Here is a 23,253-nt window from a genome sequence, read left to right as displayed (position 1 = left end):
ACCTCCCTACCCCTGTGCTTTCTGTTCTCCTCTCTCTCAGAAAAAGGGATCTGTGTCAGCATTTGGTTGCTTGAGAAGTCGTTCCTAAAATTTGAAGCCAGAATATCCCTTCTTTAACTAAAAAATGTCCTTCAATGCCATACTTACTTGGCTGAAGCCAAGACTCTGTCTTTAAATGAAATATGTCATTCTGCTGTCATCTGAGCAAGAAGTCTGTAATGAAGCTGAGGGACTAGATCACAGAGTGTTGGTATAGATAAAGATTTGTGCTGGAGGACTTGATTCTCTTCAAACATTTCTTTAGTGTTCGGAAGTTCTTTTTTTTTTTAAAGATTTTATTTATTCAACAGAGATAGAGACAGCCAGTGAGGGAGGGAACACAAGCAGGGGGAGTGGGAGAGGAAGAAGCAGGGTCATAGCAGAAGAGCCTGATGTGGGGCTCGATCCCATAATGCGGGGATCACGCCCTGAGTCAAAGGCAGACGCTTAACCGCTGTGCCACCCAGGCGCCCCTAGTGTTCGGAAGTTCTTAAGTTATTGGCCGTAATTTGAACCTCAAAGCTTTGCTGTATTGCTTCATAGCATTGCCCACATCTAACCTTTGTTCATGTTTTCACTGCTGATTATTATACACAAAATTTCATACTTATTACTGAGGTACTTTTTAAAAAAAGATTTTTATTTATTTATTTATTTATTTGAGAGCTCAGGCAGGGGTAGAAAGGCAGAGGGAGAGGGAGAAGCAGACTCCCTGCTGATCAGGGAGCCTGACGCAGGGCTCGATCCCAGGACCCTGATCTGAGCTGAAGGTAGGTGCTCTACCGACTGAGCCACCCAGGCGCCCCTGAAGTACTTCCTTATTTAAAGTAGTTTCTTTCCAATACCTTCCCCCCCCACAACCTTTCTCTGTCAAACACAACTGTTGCTTTTTGTTTTATACCGAACCATTCACTTACAGAATACTCTCCAGTTCGTTGATTCAGGTCAGAGCCTGTTATAACAAATGCCACTGTTACAGGGATCTTTAGGAACCTACAGACTTTTAGAGCAAGGTATTTACAAGATGCACTTTAACAAAAGAATTTGGTTAGTCCCTTGGAGCTTTTGGTAATGAACTTGACCACTCTGTCAGTTACATATATCTGTAGAAATCCATGTCAAAGTTGTTTTGTCACATACAACTTTCTCTGTATGTGAATTCCTCTGTAGAGACTATACATTGGATAGGGCCTTGTTAAATATGGTACTTAGATTTCTTCACTGGGGTTACTGTGTATGCCAGCGCCTTTGACCCTTAATTCAGGTACTCTCTTCCCTACAAGGCGGTCTGATCCAGTGGTGGTGTTTAGTCCCATTGCTCTCGTTGCTTCTACTTTTAGGCTGGGAAAATTCTCATTTGCAGCAGTTCACATTGCTCTTTCTTGCTTTGCATTTGTTCGTGAGACCTCAACTTGAATCATTTTTGTTTGTTCTCCTCATCTAGCTCGTCACCCATATACCAGTCTTCGGGAGAATAATTTAATCACTCGCCTGCTTGTCCCTACAAAAGCATCAATAGCCAGGAGCAAAAGTGCTGCTTCCTTGTCAGTCCCTGGGAAAGATACTCCAGGTAACAGGCATAGTGCAGAAAGCCTGAAAGTGTTAGTATTTGCACTTAAAAAGCAGGTTGTATCATTTAATTTGTTGCAGTAAGATATAAAAATAATTTGAATCAGTAGTTTCCAGATGACTGATTTTACCCCAGATTTTATGTTGTATATTTATGCCTTCTGGCATGGTAGATTAGTTATCTGGGTAATAGTTTATTGATAGGATGAGATAAGGTAATTGTGGTAGTTGTTAAATTTTTTAATGATTTTTTGAAAAATTTTTTAAAGATTTTATTTATTTATTTATTTATTTGAGAGAGAGTACAAATGGGGAGTGGCAGAGGGAGAGGGAGAAGCAGGCTCCCTGCAGGGAGCCTGTCATGGGACTCGATCCCAGAACCCTGAGATGATCACCTGAGCTGAAACTAAGAGTTGGATGCGCAACCCACTGGCCCACCCAGGTGCCCCAGCCCTAAATGTTTAAAGATCTATGGGTTTCTTGACCTGTGCTTCAGTGTGCCACTGAAGTTAAGAGTATCAAAAATGTTTATAATATCAAGGGAGAAAGTTTCCTACTCCACCCTCCTTTTTCCCCTAAACTGTGGAAGAGTAACGTTGAGCTGCTCTTCAGCTTTTTATTAACAGTTAGTAAAATGAAATCCATCCTCAGGCTTATGTGGATTTTCTCACTTATAGGCCACATAGAGTGTTAGATATGCCTGTGGGTGGTAAGAAGTCCTCAGTAGTAGAGAGCTCAAATGCACTATTCCCATCATTCTTTTTTCCTCCACTTTTTTCTTTCCAGAATTTATCCCACCGCCTTTATTCTTTTAATTTTTTTTCTGTTAATATTCATATGATTAGTAAAATAAATTACAGTGCTATCATAGCTATCATAGACTTTCTGGTAGTGCAGCTTCTTTTGGTTCAGATTCCTTCCTGACTTTGTTTTTGCCCCATTATATGTATGTCAGATTATTTTCTACCAGTCTTCCCCCAGTCTCCTGTAAGATATTTCTTGTATTAACTTTCACTCTTGTTTAAGAGTTATTTCCATCAAAAATGTAATATTTTATCTTAAATTTCTGTAGCTATAGTTAATATATTTTTGTAGCACAAATTGTCAGTGTTAAATAATGTGACTGTTTAGGCACATACAGATATGTAAATAAAGTACTTTTTCCACCAAAAGTGGGGGACTAAAAAAATAACATTTAAGTCAGTCACATTGTTTATTCATGAGTAGTCAGTCAGTCTTTGGTAACTTGTTCTATTTTGATTATTTGATAAGATCCTGTTAAAGTTTACCACCCAGATTTAAAGAGGTGACAAATTTACCAAGTTTTACAAAAGCTACCACCAAATACTTTCTAAAAAAATATTTACTTCTCTTTATTATGCAAGCAATAAATATTTAGTGTAGAAAAAATATTAAATATAATTCATTATTATCCCAGTAACTCACTGGTAACTGAATATTTTATGTTTTCTTCACAAAATGGGATTATAACCTGTTTTTGTTCTTGTGATCTGCTTTGTCTAAACTCAACATATACCATTTTCTGGGGGCACCTGGGTGGCTCAGTTGGTTAAGCATCTGACTTTGGCTCAGGTCATGATCTCTGGGTCCTGGGATCCAGCCCTGCATTGGGCTCCCCACTCAGTAGGGAGTCTTCTTGTCCCTCTTCCTCTGCCCTGCCACCCTGTCTGTGCAGGCGCTCTCAAATAAATAAAATCTTTCCAGAAATTGTATATTATTACTGTGAATGACTGCCTTAGTATTTTCTAAATTTCCTGTTGAATATTTGGATTATAGTTTTAACTGGTTCAATATTATCAGTAATCCTGTAAGTAACCTTATTATTACGTATCTTTTCATGTCTGATTTTTTCCTAAGAATAGATCTTGAAGTAAAATTGTGGGAACAAAGAGTATGTCCTTTGTAATGGCTTTTGATACCTTATTGCCCCAATTCCCCCTACCAGGAGCATATACAGATCCACTAGCAGTGTGGGGCTGCCTGGTTCTCAACATAGGTATTTTCACTTTCTTCCTCGTTTGCTTGGTACCGAGTATTACCAATTTTATCCATTTATTAGGCAAAAAATATTTAGATTGTTAAAGCTGGGAGAGACCTTGAAAATCTAGCCCATTCTGATTTATGTCTTATTATAGTTTTTATTATGGGTGAGAGAAAGTGCTCTTTTTTTACATTAAAATAGTCATATATGGAGTTTCTTACATAAGCACTTGTAATGGTAGGATCTCTGGCCCCGGTGAAGTTGCTTTATATTACTTTTTTAAAAGTGTTGAATATTTTATAATATGTTATGGAAATCATTTGAAACTATAGTATGATTAAAAGAGAAATGGCTTATTGCAAACATCAACTTTGGAGAAGCATCTTCTTTTCATCTGTAGTGGACTGTTGCTTTCACAACACTTCTTAATGGTGGAACTTCTGAAGTAGCAACTTTGCGACGCTTCTGTCCCATGTCTGGGTTCCATTTCACTAAACCTGTCTGTGTTGTGGGTAATCCCTGTAGTTTAGTGATGAACACATGGTCTCTCTTTTTTCTCTTATACTGTTACGTGGTACGTTTCTGTCTTCTCCGGTTTCTGAGTGTATGCAGTTTCATTCTGTCCTCATTCACCCACAGGTACCCACAGTACTTTAATACAGTGTATGAACATGCCCTTGCGTAGCCATAGCAGTGACGAATTGAAGAATACCACCGTGCTCCGCAAGCCAGCAGTGGCAGGGCTTCCCCGGGAGGAGGTGGAAGCACTCCCCAAGGCGAACATGGAAGCGGCCCCCCACGTGACTGTGGAGGCAACCCCCGAGGTGAGTGTGGAAGCGGCCCCCAAGGCGAGCGTGGAAGCGGCCCCCAAGGCGAGCGTCGAAGGGTCCACTGAAGGGAGTGCGGAAGCATCACGTGAAGCAGGTACGGAAGCACTCCCTGAGAGCATGGAAACGTCACCTGAAGTGAGCCTGGACGTGTCCCTCGAGGTGAGCGTGGACCCGTCGTCCCTTGAGGTGAGCGTGGACCCGTTGTCCCCCGAGGCAAGCGTGGACCCGTCCCCGGAGGTGAGCCTGGACTCGTCTCCTGAGGTGAGCATGGAAGCGTCCCCTGAGGTGAGCATGGAAGCGTCATCTGAGGCCAGTGTGGAAGCGTCGCCTGAGGCTAGTGTGAAGGCACTCCCCAAAGAGAGTGTGGAAGCATCCCCCAAGGCATCCCCCGAGGTGGGCACGGGAACATCTTCCAAGGTGAAAGTGAGAGACTCTCCACAGGTTTGTCAGGTGCCTTTTATTGACAAATTTTCTGTTAAAATCTGTATATTTAGTTGTGTAGGTTATAATAGGTCAGGTTTCACAACATAAGCAACTTAATATTTATAGCATTCTGTAATGAAATTAGTAAAATAGGGTGACTTTCTTTAATGATTTAAAATTCTCTGGTATCTGTTGTACAGTTTCCCCTCAAAGCTGGAATATTAGTTCAGTTTTAGTAGCAGGGAGTTAACTGTTACATGAACTGTTTCTAAACTGAGGAAAAGTTTTTTTTGAGAAATACTGCAAACCTTTTAATCAGGATTTAGAAATAGAATTAGATTTTGAAGTGAAATATGTTTTAAGATAATTTTTCCTGTGACTTTGAATTTTGTAATCTGAATTACTAGTCTAGAAGAATGTATCTGTACCTAATTCTCATGCTTGAAAAGAAAATGGGGACTTTAAGGAGCTATAATTGTATTATATTCAGGGTATTTTTATCTTAAAAAAGCCAGCCACAGTAAGGTAAATGCTAATTTCTTAATCTGATCATATTGCTCTGCACAGAAATCAGAAATGGTCAAACAGGCCTCAAACTCTGCTACCAAGAAACGCCCATCATCGCACATACCGTGTTATAAATGGCCATCGTCTCCTGCAAGTGGGTGGCGTCCGCCTTCTCCCATCAGCGTTAAGTAAGTATTTTATTTGCAACTGTTCCTGATAGGTATTTTACCAGGATAAATTTCACATCAGTGTTTCATAAATGAAATAATGTCATATGCATCATAAAGTAAATATAAAAGAAAAAACCTTTAAAAATGGATTTATCCCTATCATACAATATTATCTCATAATATCAAGACGTTATATTTTATGAAGTGGCACATTATAAACTAATTAGCACCTGTCTATTACAAAACCATATCAGATTTCCCCCATTAACGGTTACTTTTTCCTGGCAGGCAAATGCAGAAGAATCGCCCCCCATCACCATCACCCATCATGTCAAAACAGTCACAGTCTTCTCTTTCCTATAAAATAATCCCTGTTCAACGTAGCCTGTTGACACAAAATGCATTAGGTGCTCTTGGAAAGAAAAGAGAAGGAGTGCCTAAAACTGCTAACAGCTCTGAGGCTGTGAGCCAAAAACAGATGATCTGTGAGGGTAAGTTCCTTTACTACGAACTTTATTTTGGCAACACAGAAAATCTTAAGGTAGTTTGGGAATGGTCACCTTTGTTTTATTCCCCAATTCTGAGAACTTTAGGAAGTGAGCCTTCTTTGGTAGAGTTTAACCAATCATTGGCACACTGTTTACTTTTCCTTGCCAGAGCTTCTCACTCAAACCCACCCCCTTGTTGTTTTGGAAAATCCATTTTTGGAACTGACGTTAAAAATACTGGCTGGGGGGCACCTGGATGGCACAGTCAGTTAAGCACCTGCCTCTTGGTTTGGGCTCTGGTCTTGATCTCTGGGTTGTGAGATTGAGCCCCGCGTGAGGCTCTGCACCCGGCATGGAGTTTGCTTGGGATTCTCTCTCTCTCTTTCACTTGCCCCCTCCCCTCAAATCTTAAAAACACAAAAAAGCACTGGTTGGATGAGCTCATTGCTCTGGGTGATCCCTGGGGTCCCCTCCTGGCTTTGATAGTGAATGGTTCCCTGAATGGCCTTAAGGCGTCCGTCCTTGGAGAGAGCACATCTGGCCATTTGTGGCTGAGCAGGTGTCCATCGAGAGTTGGTGGGCATTTCCATACATGGGCCATAACATTTTAAATACATTAGTAAATTTTTCTTTTTGAAAGATTTCCACATTGATTTATTTTATTACAGGAATAATGTTTATTACAAATTATTCATTCCTGATGTCTTAAGATCCTCGTCATATGTGATTTATTTAAAGTAGTCATGTGGACTGAAATATTACAGTATGCTTCCATGTGATCAGTCAGATGTATACTATTACCTATGTTCATCTAAACAGTAATTATTTAGTAAAAATTATGCACAAATTTCAAAATGCATGCTGTATATATTTTTGTTTATTCAAGTATATGCTCCTAGACTGAGCATAAGTTTGTCTTCCTCTATATTCAGTGTATCTTAATCTTTCTCTCCATCAGGTCAGTTCAGTCAGATATCTCAAAATGGCTAAACCAAAGTGGGAGGACATTATTTCATTTTGGAGCAAGTAGTTATTAAAAAGAGACAAACGGCTACTTCTGTTATTGGGAGTGGGTTTGGGGTTTTGAACCACATCTGTTCTGTAACCACTTAGTGAACTTAGCAATTTTAGACCATGTGCATATTGTTTGGGTTTTTAATGTTGTTGGTTGTCTTGCGCCTCTTTGTTGGACTTAAGGAGGTTAAGTTCCCTAAGCTAACTGTTTTACGTGTTAATTTCAACTAGAGTCTGGTAATAAAAGCACACCAGGGACTATGAATGCCAAGGAGGCAACAAAAATTTTGGCAGAAAAACGACGGCTTGCTCGTGAACAAAGAGAAAAAGAAGAAAGAATACAAAAGGAGAGGGAGCCAAGGTCAGCACAAACCTACTCTTTCTATACTCTCTGTCTTGACCGGGGCCCAGATGTTGAAAGTCAAAATGTACCTTCAGGTTAGATGTATTATCAATAATCAAAGAGTAACTGACTTTTTCTTTAGCGTGAATCAGAAATGACTTGTTGGCTTTGAAATGAATGTGGGAAGCATCTCCAGCAGAGAGGACGCTGGTCTGTAGCGGATGGTGTTGTCGTCTGGGGTAGCATGCATTGTGCATACAGATGCGTAAGGAGACCAGCACTTGGGTCAGGGTCCCAGAGCTCAGCAAGAATACCCGAGCGATCACGCCAGACCGTTTCTGTGGGCATTCACTGTGGTCAGCCCCTTTCTTTTTTTCAGAAGTCTTTTGTAACTTCTGATTTTGTAAACCTGGAAAGTGTTTTTCCTCGTGTTTTGCTAGGGGTGCTTTCCAGTGACATTTGTGACACCTCAATCTCATCAGTCCTTGCCGGAAGGCTTTCCTGTGGGCAGCAAACCTCATGTACACTTGGGTTCATTCAAACTCCATTTCAAGGTTTCTTGACCCTCAGTCTTGAGGCTTGCTTGATGTAGGGCCCTAGACTGTGAAGCTCTGTCCACCGCCTGCACAGAATAACTATAGTCCTGAGTTTGTTTTTAAGTAGTAAGTGTTCGAAATGCAGTCACATGTTTTCAGTACACTTTATATGGGTTTGGAAGAAAGAAGGGGATGTTGTGAATAGCAGACACAACATGTTAACTTGAAGAACATCATTCATTGCTTTAACAGCTCATTTAACATTTTCAAAGCCCTGCACACTGGTCACTGTGGATGGGCTTCCCTCTGGGCACCACCAGACCCTCCTTTAAATTGTCATGTGTGAGATTGGGTGTGAACATGAGTACAGTGAAGCCTTTTGGAGAGTTCCATGTGTTTAACACAGTTAAGGAGTGCCATTCTTTCTCTCAACTTTTAAAATGCAGGGTAGCCCACTAATTGATAAAAATCTTTTTCTACTACCAAGAGCTAGTTTCCTCCATTTAAAAAGGGTATAATTGGGGCACCTGGGTGGCTCCATCTGTTGAGCGTCTGACTCCTGGTTTTGACTCGGGTCATGATTTCGGGGTCGTGGCATCAGGCCCTGCGTCAGGCCCAGCCTTGAGCCCTGCTTCAGGCTCAGCGGGGAGTCTGCTGCTTTCCCCCTCCCTCCGCGCCCCACTTGCACGGGTGCGTGCTCACTCTCTTTCAAATAAAATCTTCTTTTAGAGAAGATTTTATGTATTTATTTGAGAGAGAGGGAGTTAGCACGAGAGAGGAGAGGGTCAGAGGGAAAAGCAGACACATAAGCAGTTTCACTATAAAATAAATGTACAGGGCCACCTGGGTGGCTCAGTTGGTAGAGCATCTGACTCTTGGGTTCAGCTCAGGTCAGATCTCAGCCCCGAGTTGGGCTCTGTGCTGAGCATGGAGCCTGCTTGGGATTTTCTCTCTCCCTCTCCCTCTGTCCCTCCCCCCACTCATGCACGCACCTGTGTGGCTCACTGGCTCTTTCTCTCTCTCTGAAATAAGTAAATAAATCTTTTAAGAGTGCATGTACAGGGGGCACCTGGCTGCCTCAGTGGAGCATGCGACTCTTGATCTCGGGGTTGTGAGTTCGAGCCCCATGTTAGACATAGAGATGACTTAAAAAAATGCACGTACTACTGCAAGCTGTATATGGTAGAGACTGAGACAAATACTAAGAGTTGTTTAAATGTGCCGTGTCATTAGCAAAGTGAAGGACGTAGCAGAGAAAGCAGTAGAAGGCCAACAAGAAGAATTCTCGAAAGTGGAAGATGAGCAACAACAGAAGGAAATAAAGAAGAAGGACTGTCCAGATCCAGAAGACCAGAAAGTGCTACTGCAGGTTTGCTGGCTCTCCACTTCATCAGGGGTTGAGAACCAGATTCTAAAATTCATTGGAAACCCAAGGCAAAAATCCGTTTTTCCAAGAAAGATGGTGAACAAATGTAGCCTTCTCTGGTGCATTTTTCCACTGTAGCCTAGCTGCTACCCAGCGCTGCTACAAGTCATTCCCAGCCACCCATGGCAAAATCCTAGAATATTTTCCAAGTGAAACAGAAGTAGAAAGCTGAGAATTATAAGTTAGTAGTTTTTTACTCTGTCTACATAAACAACATTGCAGCTTGGTTTCAGGAAGTGCCATTGCTCACACAGATTAAATGTCCCACGTGAGTTTTCCCAATCCTGCGCTCTGTGGCGACGCACACAGCTGCACTCTGCATACCTCCCAACAGGGACGATAAAAATTATGAATGCCTCTAAAAGTTTAAAGTCCTCCAATTCCCCAGTAAGAATGTCTCACCCATGCAAATTCAAATCATCTGGTAAATAAATCCATAAACTGAGCTCGGACTATACTCAGTTTGAATTACTAACACAGCCTATTTAATATTCCAGTTTTAGTATATCCCTTAATAAGATTAGTTGTATGTTGCATAAGTGGTTGTGTGCATTTGCATTCCTCGGGAAGCTTCCTTTAAGGATCCTCTCAGCACAAGCTTCCTTTAAGGATCTTCTCAGTGCTGTTGAAAGGCGTAAGACTTGTGGCTCCTGTTGCTGTGTTAATGGATCCCTACATAATCACTCCCTTTGCAGCTGTAGTGGCCTGATAACCATTGTGCTGCAGCGGTAACCCTGAGGGTCCTGGAGGGGACCGACATGGCTTCTAAATCCTCAAGGCGATATTTAGCCTGGTTTTGTGCATTTTTAGCTAATGCTTTGGAAACTGAGAATTTGTGGATGTCGTGTGTATAGGTACTGTCAATCAGGTTACGTTCTTTCATGCTGGATAACCTTTAACTGTTTAACTTTTTCAGCTGTTGTTCTCAGTTATCACTCATATATTGAGAGTGGTATTTTTATGCAAATTTTCTAGAAAGGGGACGCCAAAATAAAAGCTCAGGAGGAGGCTGACAAACGCAAGAAGGAACAGGAGAGAATTATGTTACAGAATTTGCAGGAGAGATTAGAGAGAAAAAAGGTACTCTTTCTGTTTTGGAAGTTTGGTTCGTTTCGAAAATAACGGGTACATTATATGAAAACGTGTTCTTCAAAATCACAAGTAAGTGGTGTGCTTGCCTCCTGTGCTTCCCATGCAACTCTCTTTCTTATCCAGGGATCTCACCCTTCATACGTAGAAGGGTCTCCTCTTATCGACCTTACCTCTCCATCACAGACCACTGGTGACCAGTTCAGTGACACCTCAGTATCACAAACCTCTGGGAACAGAGCTTCTTTGAACGGAGTCACTCCGGTCATGGGAGGGGCTGGTGGAAGTTAGTTTCTTCTGGCCTGGGCTGGAAACTAGCAACTCAGTGGGAGGGAGCAGCAGATGCAGGCTTCTCTCAAAGGCCGTGGTGCAGGCTGTTCGTAAGGTGGGACCTCACTTTGTGCAGCTCATTTGGCTCATTTGGGATCAGAGGAGGCCCCAGTCCAGACTGCAAGACCTCTCTGTTGGGAGATAGGTCAGCCTGAGGAGGCCAGGTGTGCACCGGGGAGAAAATTCTCTCTCTCCTTTGTGCTCTTTGCAGTCACAGACTTCTGACAGTGTCACATCATTGGGGTGCATTCTTTTTGTTAATACCCACTTCAGTCATGGTCTGTTCAGACTAAAACGATAAAAAGTCCTAACTGGTTTGCAATAGTATGTGCTTTTAAGTCATGAATTTCTAAGTCTGCAAAATGAGGGGTGAAAGGTAATTGGAATTCTGTGTTAAGATGGCGAGTATAGCTGCTAGCACTCCAGATGTTTTCTGGGTGACTGCCACTGGGACTGGGAGGACCCCAGCGGCTGCCCCAAGGTCTCAGGGTGGTGAAATCTGTGGCTTGGGAGCAGTCCTGATGCATCTGCTTGTGGAAAATGGAAGTAATCAACTTCTTCAGGACCGCTGGTTTGTTTTTAATCTGTTTTCATGTTTGAATTTTTATTTTCCTTTAAATAGAGAATTGAGGAAATTATGAAGCGGACAAGAAAGACAGATTCGAATGCCTCAAAGGTAGTCTATGTGTCCCTACCAGCAGTGCGTAAGAATTCCTGTCGCTTCACCTTCTTGCCGACTTTTCCATTTTTGCCAGTCTGGTGGTAACTCAAGCATCACGCTCGCATGTCCCTGATGATGAAAGAGGTGGAGCACATTCTATCTTTAATTAGCTGTCCTGTTTTTTCTTGTGTGAGACGCTTGTTAGGGTCTGTGCCCAAAGCCTTTGGGTTGATACTTGTCTTTTTCTCACTCACGTGCGGTTCTTCAGCTGCTCTGGATGCTACTACTTGCTTGCTCCTTTGTGCTGCATGTATCTTCTGCCCCTGCGCGGCCTGTCTTAGTGCGCGGTCTGCTGCTGCACAGAAGTTCTTCATTTGCACACTACCGAGTTGATCAGTAGTTTTTGATGATTAATGAACTCGAGTGCCTTTTCATCTGCTTTTTGGCCATTTGGAGATCTGCTTTGGTGAAGTGCCTTGTCAAGTCCGTCGTCCGTGTTTCTGTTTGGTGGCTGGCCTCCTCCTTGCTGATGTGTGGTTTTTACCTCCTCTGCTTATGGGCCCTGCACATGCGTAGGTATTGCTGTAGTTTGCTTCATACTCTCGTAATGCCTTTTGACGAACAGAAGTTCATTTTCCTCTACGGTAAGTGCTTTTTGGGGTCAATCTCACAAGTATTCGTTTACCCCAACATCCTGTCTTTTGAGGTATCCCATGCCTCTAAGGCCTTTTCCCTCCAAATTCTATGCCCTTTACCCTTTGTGCTACCAGACTGGTATTTTAGCTCTATCCAGTTCCCCAGTGTGGTCATTCATATCATGAAAATTTAGAATACAAATGTCGTTTTTGGAAAGTGCAGCAAGTCACCATCTGAAAGATCATTTAGCTCACTGGCCTGAGAAGTTTCCCCTCAAGAGGTAGCCAAGAATTTTTTTTAGCTATTCATCAGTTGGCCCTACCTTGGCTTGGTTCGGACTCTGAGCAGGCAGAGGCCCCATGCCAACCCAAAGCCATGGCCCCCCTGGCTCCCACTTGGGGAAATCTTTCATTGTTGAATGTCTTTCCCTAACTGGAAGACACAACTAGGACCACCTGTTCTGTCCCCTGTAGTCTTGGGGCCAAAGAGGTTAGATATTTTACCTTTTAATTGAAATGATGAAAAATAGCCATCAGTCCAGCATGAAACCTGTTTTCTTTGAAACAGCCAAGTCAGGCTGACGGAATATTAGATGTATTCATGACTTTTCTCATCCTAGGCTGCAGAACCATTTGTGGATACCACATATGAGGAGGACGAGGCGGACGACGAGGACGAGTCGGACAGTGACGACGGTTCCTTCGATGACCTGCACCCATCAGGTTTGCTCGCCTTCTGAGTTCTGCTAGTCACCGTGTAGGAGTTGGACTGTCTGGGTTCATCTAGGGGCTCCTCTGCTGCTGAGCTGTGTGGCTTTGGGCAACTTACTGAACCTCTCTGTACTCAGTTTTCCTACCTGAAAAAGGGGAAGCTAATGTGGTCCTCCTAGGGTAGCACAAGATTGCAATGAGCTGATCCATGCCGTGCTAAGGATAGGACCTGACGCCCAGACAGCTCTGGGGAAAGCCCACTGCGGTGGCGGTCGTTATCCTCGTACAGCGTGTTCTGTTAGGCGGTAGGTGGTGGCTCTTACCCGAATGTGAGCATTTCCTAGCTCCCAGCCTTGTGCAGCCTCCGTGACTGAGCACAGGTGGAATTCCACGTCCCACCTCCCTGAGAGAAGTGTGACACTTGCCACGATCTGAGAGCCCTCTGAAATGAGTGGCCGAGTCCCTTGCGGGTAGGGACCACTTTATGGCAGCAGTACTAGGCACTCTCTAGTCCACGAGCAGAAACAAACATGCGAGTCAGAGACCAGCGTTCAGGGAGCCCGTGGCGAAACAGAGGAGCTCACCGTGTTACCACCACCATCTGGTTGGCCCAGGTGCAGTGAGAACAGAGCAGTAGGAGTAAGGCCAGGTGCAGGGTCGGCTTTGGGCGCTGAGGAAAGGTGAAGGTAGGAGGTAGCACTAGCATCGAGGCTTAAAAGAAGAGGCAGGATCGGCCAGGTGGCTAGTCAGGACGAGGGGTAAGAAGCCTGCTGCCGCTGCCCCCCAGCCTACACTCTCGCCTGGCAGAGGTAGGAGGGCAGGTTCCTCAGAGGCGGCCCCTTTGTGCTTTGAGGCCCGAGCAGGCCTGTGCACCGGGCAGCACCCTGCACCCCACAACCCCGCTGCATGGCCCTCCCTGCCTGTAGGCGGCTGCTGTGCCCTGGCCCACCACCATCACAGCCCTCGCCTTCTGTTGCCTTCGTTATCGAAACTCCAGTTTTAATCTTCTTCCTTTTGTTTTCCAAGCCTTTATAAATGGCATGGATTCATCCACAAAACTCAAAACACATTTTAAAAACATGAAGAAGAACATTCCCAAGCTGGTGTTTTTAGACGCCACTTCTGGCCAAGTCTGTAGAGAGACAAAAACATTTTTTAATGGCGACATGAAAAACTTCAGACAAAAAAGTGCGAAAGACCCCTTGGCTCAGGCGAGGGGTACCAGGTGAGTCACTGAGCGAGCTTATCAGAATAAACTTGGTGGGAGTCATACATGAGGTTACTGACTGAGCTCTTAGTTTGTACCAAGCACTGTGTCAAGTACTTCCAGAAATAAACTGATCCCCGCAGCAGCCTTGCTAGGTTAGGGCTATCATCTTCACTTTTACAGACGAGGAAACTGAGGCACGGAGAGATGACGGGCCTTATTTGCCCAACATCCCATTGTGATAGGGCAGAGCCCACATTCAGACCAGATACATCTGGCTCTAAGCTGTGCTTTTGTGCACACTAGTTAGGGTTTGCTCATAAAATCTGGGAGGGGGAGCGTTGAGTGACTGCTGTATACCAGGTGTTTGATGTTGCCTGTTCTGATGCTCATTGCAATTCTGACTTCTGTATGGATGTCGTTTTACATGTGGGGAAACTGAGGATTAGAAGTTAGGGTGGAAGCGTGGGAATAGATTCTTAGGAAGGCTCCCTGGGGATTGCCTAAAAAGACACGAACCTCCAAGGCCCACAGGAACATGAGGGGCTGAGAGGCGCAGTGACGGGCTGGACGGAGCCCTGGACCAGGGAGAGCCATGTTCATTCTCACTCCATGGTTCTGGCCGCATCCCAGATCCACGTGAAGTGGGGAGCGGGGCTGCTGGAGCCCTGCGTGCTCAGCTGCTCCTGGCCTTGCTTAGTGTTTGCTGAACCCTGGGACTTGGCAGGACACAATTTGGAAACCAGCGTGTTCTGTGATCTCCAGGGTCCCTTCCCACCTTCCCATGCTAGGATTCGGAAGGATAAGTTACTTATACTTCATTTAAGGCTAAAGCGTCTTTCAGGACAAAACCTTGGTTTTGGGATAGTCAGGATTCTAACCCAAGCATCTCTTTTCAGATCGTCCACCCAAAGAATGACCAGCCGAGCAGCAAAAACCAGAAAGGCAAGTGAAACATGTAACACCGTGGGACCTTCCAAGAGTTTATATCCAGAGGCACAGGAGTGGATCTGTGACAAAATTATTGCCATCAGAAATGAGGCAGAGTCCCTTATGTCCAGTATCCCTCCTGATAGCCGAAAATACCATCTAAAAGGTTCCATGACATTCCACCAGAGTCCCCCGGTGCCTTTAGACGACAGGAAAAACAAATCTGTTCCTGCTCCATCGGGTAAGGCCTCCTCCTACCTTTACCTTGCTTGAAAGGCAGTTGGCCATGAACCCTCCTGCTTCTGGCTCTTCCAGGGCCGCCTTGGCACCCTGTAACTTTGAGGCAAGTAGGGAGATGGTGGTGGGTCTGAAGGCTAGGTTGATATCAAAGGGTCTTCCATTAAGTTGGTTTTGAGAGAGTAAATGACTTGATTCTAGTTTCGATGCCCTGCGTTTCCTACCAGATAAACAGAGTAGGCTCTCGTCAGCCCCCCGATCCACCAGCTGCTTCACGGCGTGCAGACAGTCGTGTAGGGCACGGGGTTAGTCGGCCCTTTGACTTCGTGTCTCAGCCTGACTTTCCAAAACCAAAGGGCCATATTGCTTTTCTTTCCTTTAAGAAGCTTTCTTCGAAATTGAGAGGCAGCTTGGGTCCTGGGGACGCCAGTTTGTCAGCAACGTTGGGTCGGGGAGGGGGTTGCCGAAGGTCCCGGACCCACCACGAAGAGAGGCTGGGGCCCAGTGGCAGTAAGACCAGCATCTTCTCTACTGTTCTTTTTCTTTTTCCCTTCGGTCAGATATGTAAACTTCACGCAGCCCAGAAGAGAATTCATCCTCTACTCTGGATCTCAACTTCCAGACCCCCTAATTTTTCTGCCTCTGACTTGAACCTCGCCACCAAAATGACCATCAAAAACAGGGAAAACAGACAGACACCTTAATGTATATCTCAGAAGATACATGTTATCATCTTGACTCTTGTCAACAGCAAGGGTTCTGAGTAAAGAGTCATTTTTGTTTTCCTGTAAAAACCGCCACTGTCTCGTTCTTGTTTTCCAGCCAGAGTGCAGGAGTGCACAGCAAGGGTGCCCTCGAAAGTGGTCACTCTGGAGCGTCTACACTGAGGAGAATTTTCTGTCTTAAAATACTGCTTATTCTGTTTCATGGTTACGTTACTTTAGCAGTTCAGAGTGGACGTTCACTCTTGTAGGGGCCGTGGTGGGTGTGCGAGGGGCTCAGGATTGCTCACAAGAGCTTTGCGGGGTGGTTTCTAATAAACAGGAGGTTGTGAAATCTAGTTAAGTCACATGTTACCATTACGTATGTGTTTTTAGCTCTGCCATCACCCGAGAGCACAGGCCCTGGCACCCGCAAATGCTCCGGGTTCTAGAAAGTGCTCTCAGTAGCACCTTCCGTGCTCATCAGTGTTACCTTTTCTGAAGTGCACCTTGGGGGTTTATTTCCAAAAACGGGCAGTGTTTTTATTGTACCTAAAGTAGTGTCTGGCTGTTGTCTGGCGGCGCGTCGTTCCCCTAGTTGCTGGCAGCGTGTCTTCCTTTGGTCCTTGTGCCCGCCGGGCCTGCCCTTTGGTACACAGCCTTGGGCAGTGGGGCCAGAGCTGCTTGCCTTTCCCTCACCCCTGGCTGCAGGTGAGCACAGGAGCAGTGCCATTCTTTGGTCCCCGTGATAGATAGGTGCACACACACACACCTACACACGTACACACTTGTGTACACATTTGCGCACACATGTTCGCATGCACGCGCACACAGAATAGGTTTCCTAAAATCTGTCAGAATCTGCTTATACACGCCATCGACTAAAACTTAAACGCACAATCGTCCTACTGTTAATGAGGTTTCTGGTGAATCACAACGAGTTTCAGGCAGGCCCATGTCCCTTTCTAGCCAGCAGCCCTGGATTAGTAAAAGGAAGGAACCCTTTCTGGTTCCTTAGTTCTTGGCCGTTCAGAGTGCTGTACCGTTGTTACGGATTCGAGCTTGGTGCCTTCGATTTGAAAACTCTTTTTATGCACTAGCTCTTTCGTATAGAAGGCAAGGACAGTCACCCTGACAAATGAGTTTCTGCTGTTTTTCTGCACAAATGTCACATGTTGGAACACTCTGTTATACCCACATCTATATGTGTGCTCTGTAAAATAAACTTGGCAGATAAAGCAAGTTTACTTTTTCATTCTGATCACAAAAGCTCTGCTGCTGACTGCTGGTGGTATAAGGGGGACCCTAACTGTTAACCAAGCATTGAACAGAGGCAGGTGGCAGGTCCGGTAAAAGGTGAGCAGGTCCTCTGCTTCCCCCAACCTCAGCTGCCTGGTCATGCGGCAGAGCCCCGCTCGTGGGACATGGCGGTGCCAACCCTCAGATTCTCTGCCTCTTGCCAGTGGTGGCTCTTGACTTCTCCCTGAGGCCAGTGACGGTGAAGTATTTTCCTGTCGGGCACTGGGGTGGCTTAGTCAGTGAAGCGTCTGCCTTCAGTTCAGGTCATGATCTCGGGGTCCTGGGATCGAGCCCCACGTCGGACTCCCTGCTCAGTGGGAAACCTGCTGCTCCCTCTGCCCCCCGCCCCAGCTCATGTGCTCTCTCTCAAAACCTTTTTTTTTTAAGATTTTATTTATTTATTTGACAGAGAGACAGCCAGCGAGAGAGGGAACACAAGCAGGGGGAGTGAGAGAGGAAGAAGCAGGCTCATAGTGGAGGAGCCTGATGTGGGGCTCCATCCCGTAACGCCGGGATCACGCCCTGAGCTGAAGGCAGACGCTTAACCGCTGTGCCACCCAGGCGGCCCTCAAAATCTTTTTAAAAAAAAATTTTTTTTAAAAAAAGTACCTTCTGTTTACTGTGGTGAAATCCACACTCCCGGTGTTGTGCAACCACCACCTGTATCTGGTTCCAGACATTTCCATCACCCTCAAAACACCGGTCCCCTTTAAGCTATCACTGCCCACACCTCTCCCCAGCCCCTTTGGGGACCTCACACTGGGTGCCTGCCACGGAGGAGAACACTGCTTTCTGGAGCCCGAGTGTGCGCTCGGCAGTGATGGGGCTGCTGCGTGCGCTTCTCTTCCTGCCCTCCCCATTCCTGTGCGTGGCTGAAACCGACTTTCCGACCTGCCTGTAAATGTTTAGTTCCCCACCCGGAGACGTGTTCTGTTCTGCTAGGTTTTGTTTTCCATCAGGCGAGGTCCTCATTTATCCTGTCGTGGGGTCTGGTGCCGAGCAGAACGGCGGCAGCCAGCCCCGCTTGGCATTCCGCATTGCATTGCTGGGCCGGCGGCTGCAGCTGTTGACCCGGAATGTTCTGGGGCACGCGCACCACCGGCCACGGGCTCACAGCTCTGAGGTGGTGGATGTTGGCCGAGCCCCCGCCCTTGCCCTGGCCTGGTGCCCTTGAACCTGGTGGGGGGTGTATGACACCTTGGTTGCCTCAAGGGTTCCTTCCTGTCTGGGTAGTCTCTTGGTGTCCCTGCCCCCGAGGGACGGGTCCCTAGGTTCTGCCAGTGGGTTCCGCGTATGGGCCCGTTTCCTGCACCTGTGTCATCTCACACAGGTACGAAGCCTTTGAACAGCTCCGTACGCTGGCTGCCACAGCCGTGCAGCAGGGGCTCCTGGAAAGGATGCCAGACAGGGACTTAAAGTCCTGAGTCTTAGCCTGCTGTGTGGCCTGGCTTGTGTTTTCATGCGATGTGCTGTAATCTCGGAGTCCCCTCTCAGTCCTGAGGAATCCTCCTTGTGGCCGGACCGGAGGATCAGGAGGCGAGGCAGAGGGAGCAGCAGGAGCTAGTGCCAAGAAGCAAAAGCCTGGAGGTGGGCCGGCCACTGCATTCTATCAGGGGTCCGTTCCCGGTGGCCCTTTGGGCCTGGTTTGTGGAAGCAGGTCCTGGAGAGGCCACCCTGCTGTTGCTCGCCCTTCCCACCAATCCAGTTGCAGTGTTTCTGAATGGGTGTGTCCAGGGGTTCCCCAACTACCTAACTGTAGTTAGGTTTACACGTGCCACATGCCAGGGACTGCAGAATTAGGCATCTTTTTAAACCCCGTGAGGGTGGGTATTCATTTTTACCTAGGAGGATGCAGATTGACGGCGATTGGCGCTTGGTCAACATTGACAACTAGGAGGAGGCAGAATGGATGGTCAAATTCAAGTCTGATCATAAAGCCAACACCCCGTCTTGCTTTGCAAGTGGGAAGCATCTGGTGGCTTGCATGGTGGGTGCCAGGGGTCCAAGCAGATTGCCAACATTTATGGAGCTCGTTTAGTAGGTGTCCGTCGCCCTGCTAAGCGCATATTACGTGATCTGCACGTGGTTGCGGGAGGTAGGAATTCTGTCTCATTCTGCAGGTGAGGAAGGCAGCGCAGAGAGGTCAGGGGAACTTGTCTGTGTTCTCAGTGGCATAGTGAGTGGCAGGACAGTCTGCTCCAGAACCCACCCTGTGACCCACAGGTAGGTATGTTCTTGGTAATTCTGATCCCTGTAATTCCCAGGGAGAAAAGGGCTCTGACGAGAAGTTGCTAGCTGGAAATCTCCCCTCCTTCCTCTTGAGTCGTAAGCATCACTCTGCAAATTGAGTACTGAGCGGAGACCTGACGGTTTCCTCACTGGGGCCGTCACACACTGGCCCTGCCGCCCGGGGCTCACCCTTGCTGTGGCAATGTGGCTCATGGTGACCTCTCTGAACTTCCGCACTCTCATCCAGACAGTGGTGGCGACAGTGCCCTCAGCGGTGGCTGTGCGGGTTAGCTCTCAGAGCCGGACGTGTTCCCGGTGAGGAGCCAGGAGGAGGCAGCCTACCGGGAGGCCAGGGAAAGGGGCGCGCCGTCGGGGAAGCCAAGGCCCAGCTGGCCAGGCCGGCCCCAACCTTGGCCCTGGTGTGGGCTGGAGTTTTGCAGCTCAGGTGGGATAGGAAGGCCAGAGGGTGGCACAGGATTGGGGACGAGCGTAGAGTCTAGGGCATATGAGGGAAGCTAGGAAGGGAAGGGGCTGCGAGCAGTCAGTGGAGTGGGGGGCTGAGCACCAGCTCAGAATGAGGAGCCCCTCCGCCCCAGGGGGGTGGAGGGCAGTGGAGGTGTGTCGTGGTCTCACCCTGAGGAGGAGTCCTGAAGGAAGTCCCCGCTCCATCCCAGTATTGTCCCCCCTGGGCTCTGTCCCTTGCTGTAACCCAACCAGCTCCCTTGGGAAGCAGATGGGGTGCCACCACCCCACCCCCTACTCCCTTGGGGCCCCCAGATGACCAGACACTTCTCGTGGTTTTAACTACTCGTTTCTCTAGGGAGACAGGCACAAGGGGGTGTCACCTGTTCATAAAAATGCCCATGGTTTCTTGCTGACAGGTTTTGATTCCCTGCTAACACGATCAGGTCCATGTCTGCACCGAAGGGGTCCTGCCCTTCGCTTTTTTTTTAATTTTTTATTCTGTCACCGTACAGTACATCCCTGGTTTCTGATGTAAAGTTCCATGATTCATTATTTGCTTATAACACCCGGTGCTCCATGCAATACGTGCCCTCCTTACTACCCATCCCCAGCCTATCCCATTCCCCCACCCCCTTCCCCTGAAGCCCTCAGTTAAACTGCCCTTCGCTTTTATCCCTATGGCCCGGATGCTCATCAGACCGTCGGCCTGTCCCCGGGCGGCCACAAGGGGGAGCGAGTTTCTCCCGCCGGCCCAAGGGTGGAGGGTGCGGCAGTTGACAGGGGCAGCCCGCGTGGATCCGGAGGGCACAGGGAAAGGGCAGCCAAGCAGATGGGGACTGTGAGCCTCTGACACCCTTCAGCTGCCTTTCCCTCCCCACCCCACCTCCCAGGCCAAAGAAAGCCGTGCCCTTTTTAAGGGATGTGCGCCTCTGCAACATGCTTATTTGGGGGCAGAGTGGGTTTTTGTTGTTTTTAACTGGGTCCAAGTGCTCGTACAGGTTTTTATCTTGCTTAGAATTCCTCTGTTCTGTGCAAGTGCACTGAACGGAGTCCATGCTTGAAGGAAGGCAGTCATTGGGGTTCTGGGATCAGGAGCGTCCCCTTACAGCCACCCTGGCAGCAGAATCAAAAGACCAGGCAAGTTATTTATATGCTGCTTTATTTCTGTAAGGATACACTGAAACGTTAGAGGATAATAACTAATGACAAAATGTAGGAAGGAGGCATCGGCTTCGCTAACCACTCCTACGAGCATGTTACTATGCACTGGCATTACATGTTTACTTTTGATACTGTCTCGTTATACTATGTCCTAGAACAACGTCGATGAGAGTACAGTAAGTAGGTGAGCCTGCAGCTTGGGTAAGCACTACGTGGAAATCCGGGACCGCCCGTGAGGGTGGCCACCACTCCCCCAGAGATCCAGCTAAGCTCTGAGGGACAGTCCTAAGAATCGCAAGCGAAGGGACTGGGCGGGCCTCTTCGGCACAGGGACCAAGAGCAGACAACTACTATGTTACAAGGGGTTCAGCTCGTCACTGTCTGGAAATGTCCTATCGTGTCAATGACCGTCCTGGCGCCCGCTCAGCTACCCCTCTACAGTGTGACGGTTACTTCTGTAGGATGAATTGCAAAACTGCAGGAACGTCTGAGGGGGCGAAATACTGACATGCAAGTCTCCAAACCCATGAACTATGTTACTAGTCGTTAAAACAAAAATATTAAAAAAAAAAAAACAAAAACAAAGAGAAAGGGCAGCTGGGTTAGTTTTGTTAAGCTTCCAGAAGTATTCACTGTGACGATGTTCCTGTGAAACAGGCTCGTTTTCTCGGGTCCGCCTACACTTCGCAAATCACCTGCACGTTCCACGCTTGAAAGCAGGAACGTTCAGAAAACACGCCACACGGGGAAATGGAAGGTTAGTACGGGGGGAAAGGTCAGTTTAGAAAGTTACAGCTCAGTTCAAATGTTAACTTTCTGGAAATCCATGTTAGTCATTTGAAAGCACAAAAGAACAGAAGGGAGGTTCTGATGAGGAAGGTCAACCATGCATTTCGGTTAAGTTCGCTTTCTGCTCACGGAGCACGTGAGCAGCCGAGTTGGAGCAGCCGCTGCAACTCTTGCGTGTCCCGCGGACACGGCGGGTCCTGGCTGAGCCACGAGACGTGGCTCAGCGGGGCTTCGTGTGTGTTACACTTCTCGCTGACTTCACTAAGCAGCTACACAGTCAGCGCTTTTCTGCTCTATGATAAACATGCGGAGGAGTCGAGCTAACTAAGTGTGTGTGTGTGCTCACGGCAGCTACGGAGGGGTGAACTTGGCCGCTACATCCTAGTACGATCACGGTGTGCCCTTGCGGGAGTGCTACTGTAAAATGGGGGCAAAGGCAGGAGAACTTAAGAGGTGCGAGGCCGCTCTGGCCCCGGGTGGGGGGTGCGGGCCAGAGGGCGAGGACACAGAAAAAGACTCAATTCCATTTTACAGGACAGGAGCCCCTGTCACTTTACAGCTTTTTGGCACAGTCGGGGCAATACACTTGCTCCTCATGGAAAACAAAGCGCTTGTTGGCCAGATTCACGGAGCATTTTTTGCAGTGGAAGCAGTAGTCGTGCCAGGATTGTCCTTCATAGGCCACCACACTGGAGCCTTTACCAAACCCTGCGGAGACAACAAAAGCAAACAGAGGAGCCGGCTGAGTGTGCATGGGTGAGAGGCAGGCTGCTGCCTTGCCCGGTCACGGAGCCGACAGGTGCGCGGGGGCCACCCCGGCCTGGCCCCCGGCCGCCCCCCCGCCCCAGCACCCCCCGCTCCACCGTGCACCGGTCCCCTCGCCGCCGCCACCCTGCTACGGCTCTCCAGGACCTGAGAAGATGCCAGAGCTTGGCCACGAACCCACACTCCCCTGCCACCGCTATTGCCCCTGTGACGCGCACCGACCTCCCAGCATAACCAGTTTCTTTGATTTAGGTCAGGGCCATGGCATCAAAGTGGCCACCAGGAGGCAAACTTGGGCTGTTCGTGGGGTGTGCACTTACCGGGCCTCGAGGAGCTGCTAAGCTTCGATTTTTTCTATAAAGAACCACCACCCACGAGGGACAAGTCCTCTCTCCACCCGGATGCCTGCCCCGGAGGTTGGCGCTGGGAAACAGGGTGAGAGGCAAGCGTTTCCCGTGGCACACTGGGGGCTTCCTAGCTTTAGAGACTGGGTGGCTCACTCTTGACACAGTCCTTTTCCCTGAGGATGGCAAAAGTCTTCTCAAATGTACATTTCAAGGCTCCCCGGGGAGATGGGAACATTGGAGGCGGGGAAAGGGCCCAGGGCACGTGGATCGCGGCCGCGAGATGAGGAATGAAGTGATTAGCTCTGCTTCTGATAGCAAAAAAGCTGCCCGCAGCTACCTCTGAGCTAGCC

At 47.5% G+C, this 23,253-nt stretch overlaps 2 protein-coding genes across 11 annotated transcripts in view; one reads left to right on the top strand and one right to left on the bottom strand.

The window, feature by feature from the left end:
• Window positions 1-17,086, top strand: part of MAP7D3 (MAP7 domain containing 3) — a 46,585-nt gene extending 29,499 nt beyond the window's left edge. Inside the window, exons 8-19 of one of the 5 annotated variants that reach the window (XM_011225835.3) lie at window positions 1,484-1,609; window positions 4,250-4,881; window positions 5,431-5,558; window positions 5,829-6,031; window positions 7,274-7,403; window positions 9,155-9,290; window positions 10,323-10,427; window positions 11,389-11,442; window positions 12,683-12,785; window positions 13,800-13,998; window positions 14,880-14,925; window positions 15,708-17,086. In XM_011225835.3, coding sequence (XP_011224137.2) covers window positions 1,484-1,609; window positions 4,250-4,881; window positions 5,431-5,558; window positions 5,829-6,031; window positions 7,274-7,403; window positions 9,155-9,290; window positions 10,323-10,427; window positions 11,389-11,442; window positions 12,683-12,785; window positions 13,800-13,998; window positions 14,880-14,925; window positions 15,708-15,851 — 2,006 coding nt within the window. In that variant the 3' untranslated portion in view covers window positions 15,852-17,086. Of the gene's footprint in view, window positions 1-1,483; window positions 1,610-4,249; window positions 4,891-5,430; window positions 5,559-5,828; window positions 6,032-7,273; window positions 7,404-9,154; window positions 9,291-10,322; window positions 10,428-11,388; window positions 11,443-12,682; window positions 12,786-13,799; window positions 13,999-14,879; window positions 14,926-15,707 lie in introns of all 5 variants that reach the window. The other 4 variants (XM_019800380.2, XM_019800381.2, XM_019800383.2 and 1 more) reach the window with 4 other exon arrangements.
• Window positions 17,087-20,983: 3,897 nt separating this feature from the next.
• The window catches only part of FHL1 (four and a half LIM domains 1), a 38,196-nt gene continuing 35,926 nt past the window's right edge, over window positions 20,984-23,253 (bottom strand). For 5 of the 6 annotated variants that reach the window (XM_019800384.2, XM_011225836.3, XM_019800387.2 and 2 more), the window contains exons 6-7: window positions 22,877-23,076; window positions 20,984-22,499 (exon numbers count right to left, since the gene is read on the bottom strand). In XM_019800384.2, the coding sequence (XP_019655943.2) occupies window positions 22,416-22,499; window positions 22,877-23,076 (284 nt within the window). In that variant the 3' untranslated portion in view covers window positions 20,984-22,415. The remainder of the gene's footprint in view (window positions 22,500-22,876; window positions 23,077-23,253) is intronic. The other variant, XM_002919920.4, reaches the window with a different exon arrangement.

The sequence above is a fragment of the Ailuropoda melanoleuca genome, chromosome X (genome assembly GCF_002007445.2).
Source record: "Ailuropoda melanoleuca isolate Jingjing chromosome X, ASM200744v2, whole genome shotgun sequence".
NCBI classification, from domain to species: domain Eukaryota; kingdom Metazoa; phylum Chordata; class Mammalia; order Carnivora; family Ursidae; genus Ailuropoda; species Ailuropoda melanoleuca.
The sequence above is the reverse complement of the archived record's forward strand: the minus strand, read 5'-3'. Positions and strand labels throughout refer to the sequence as shown.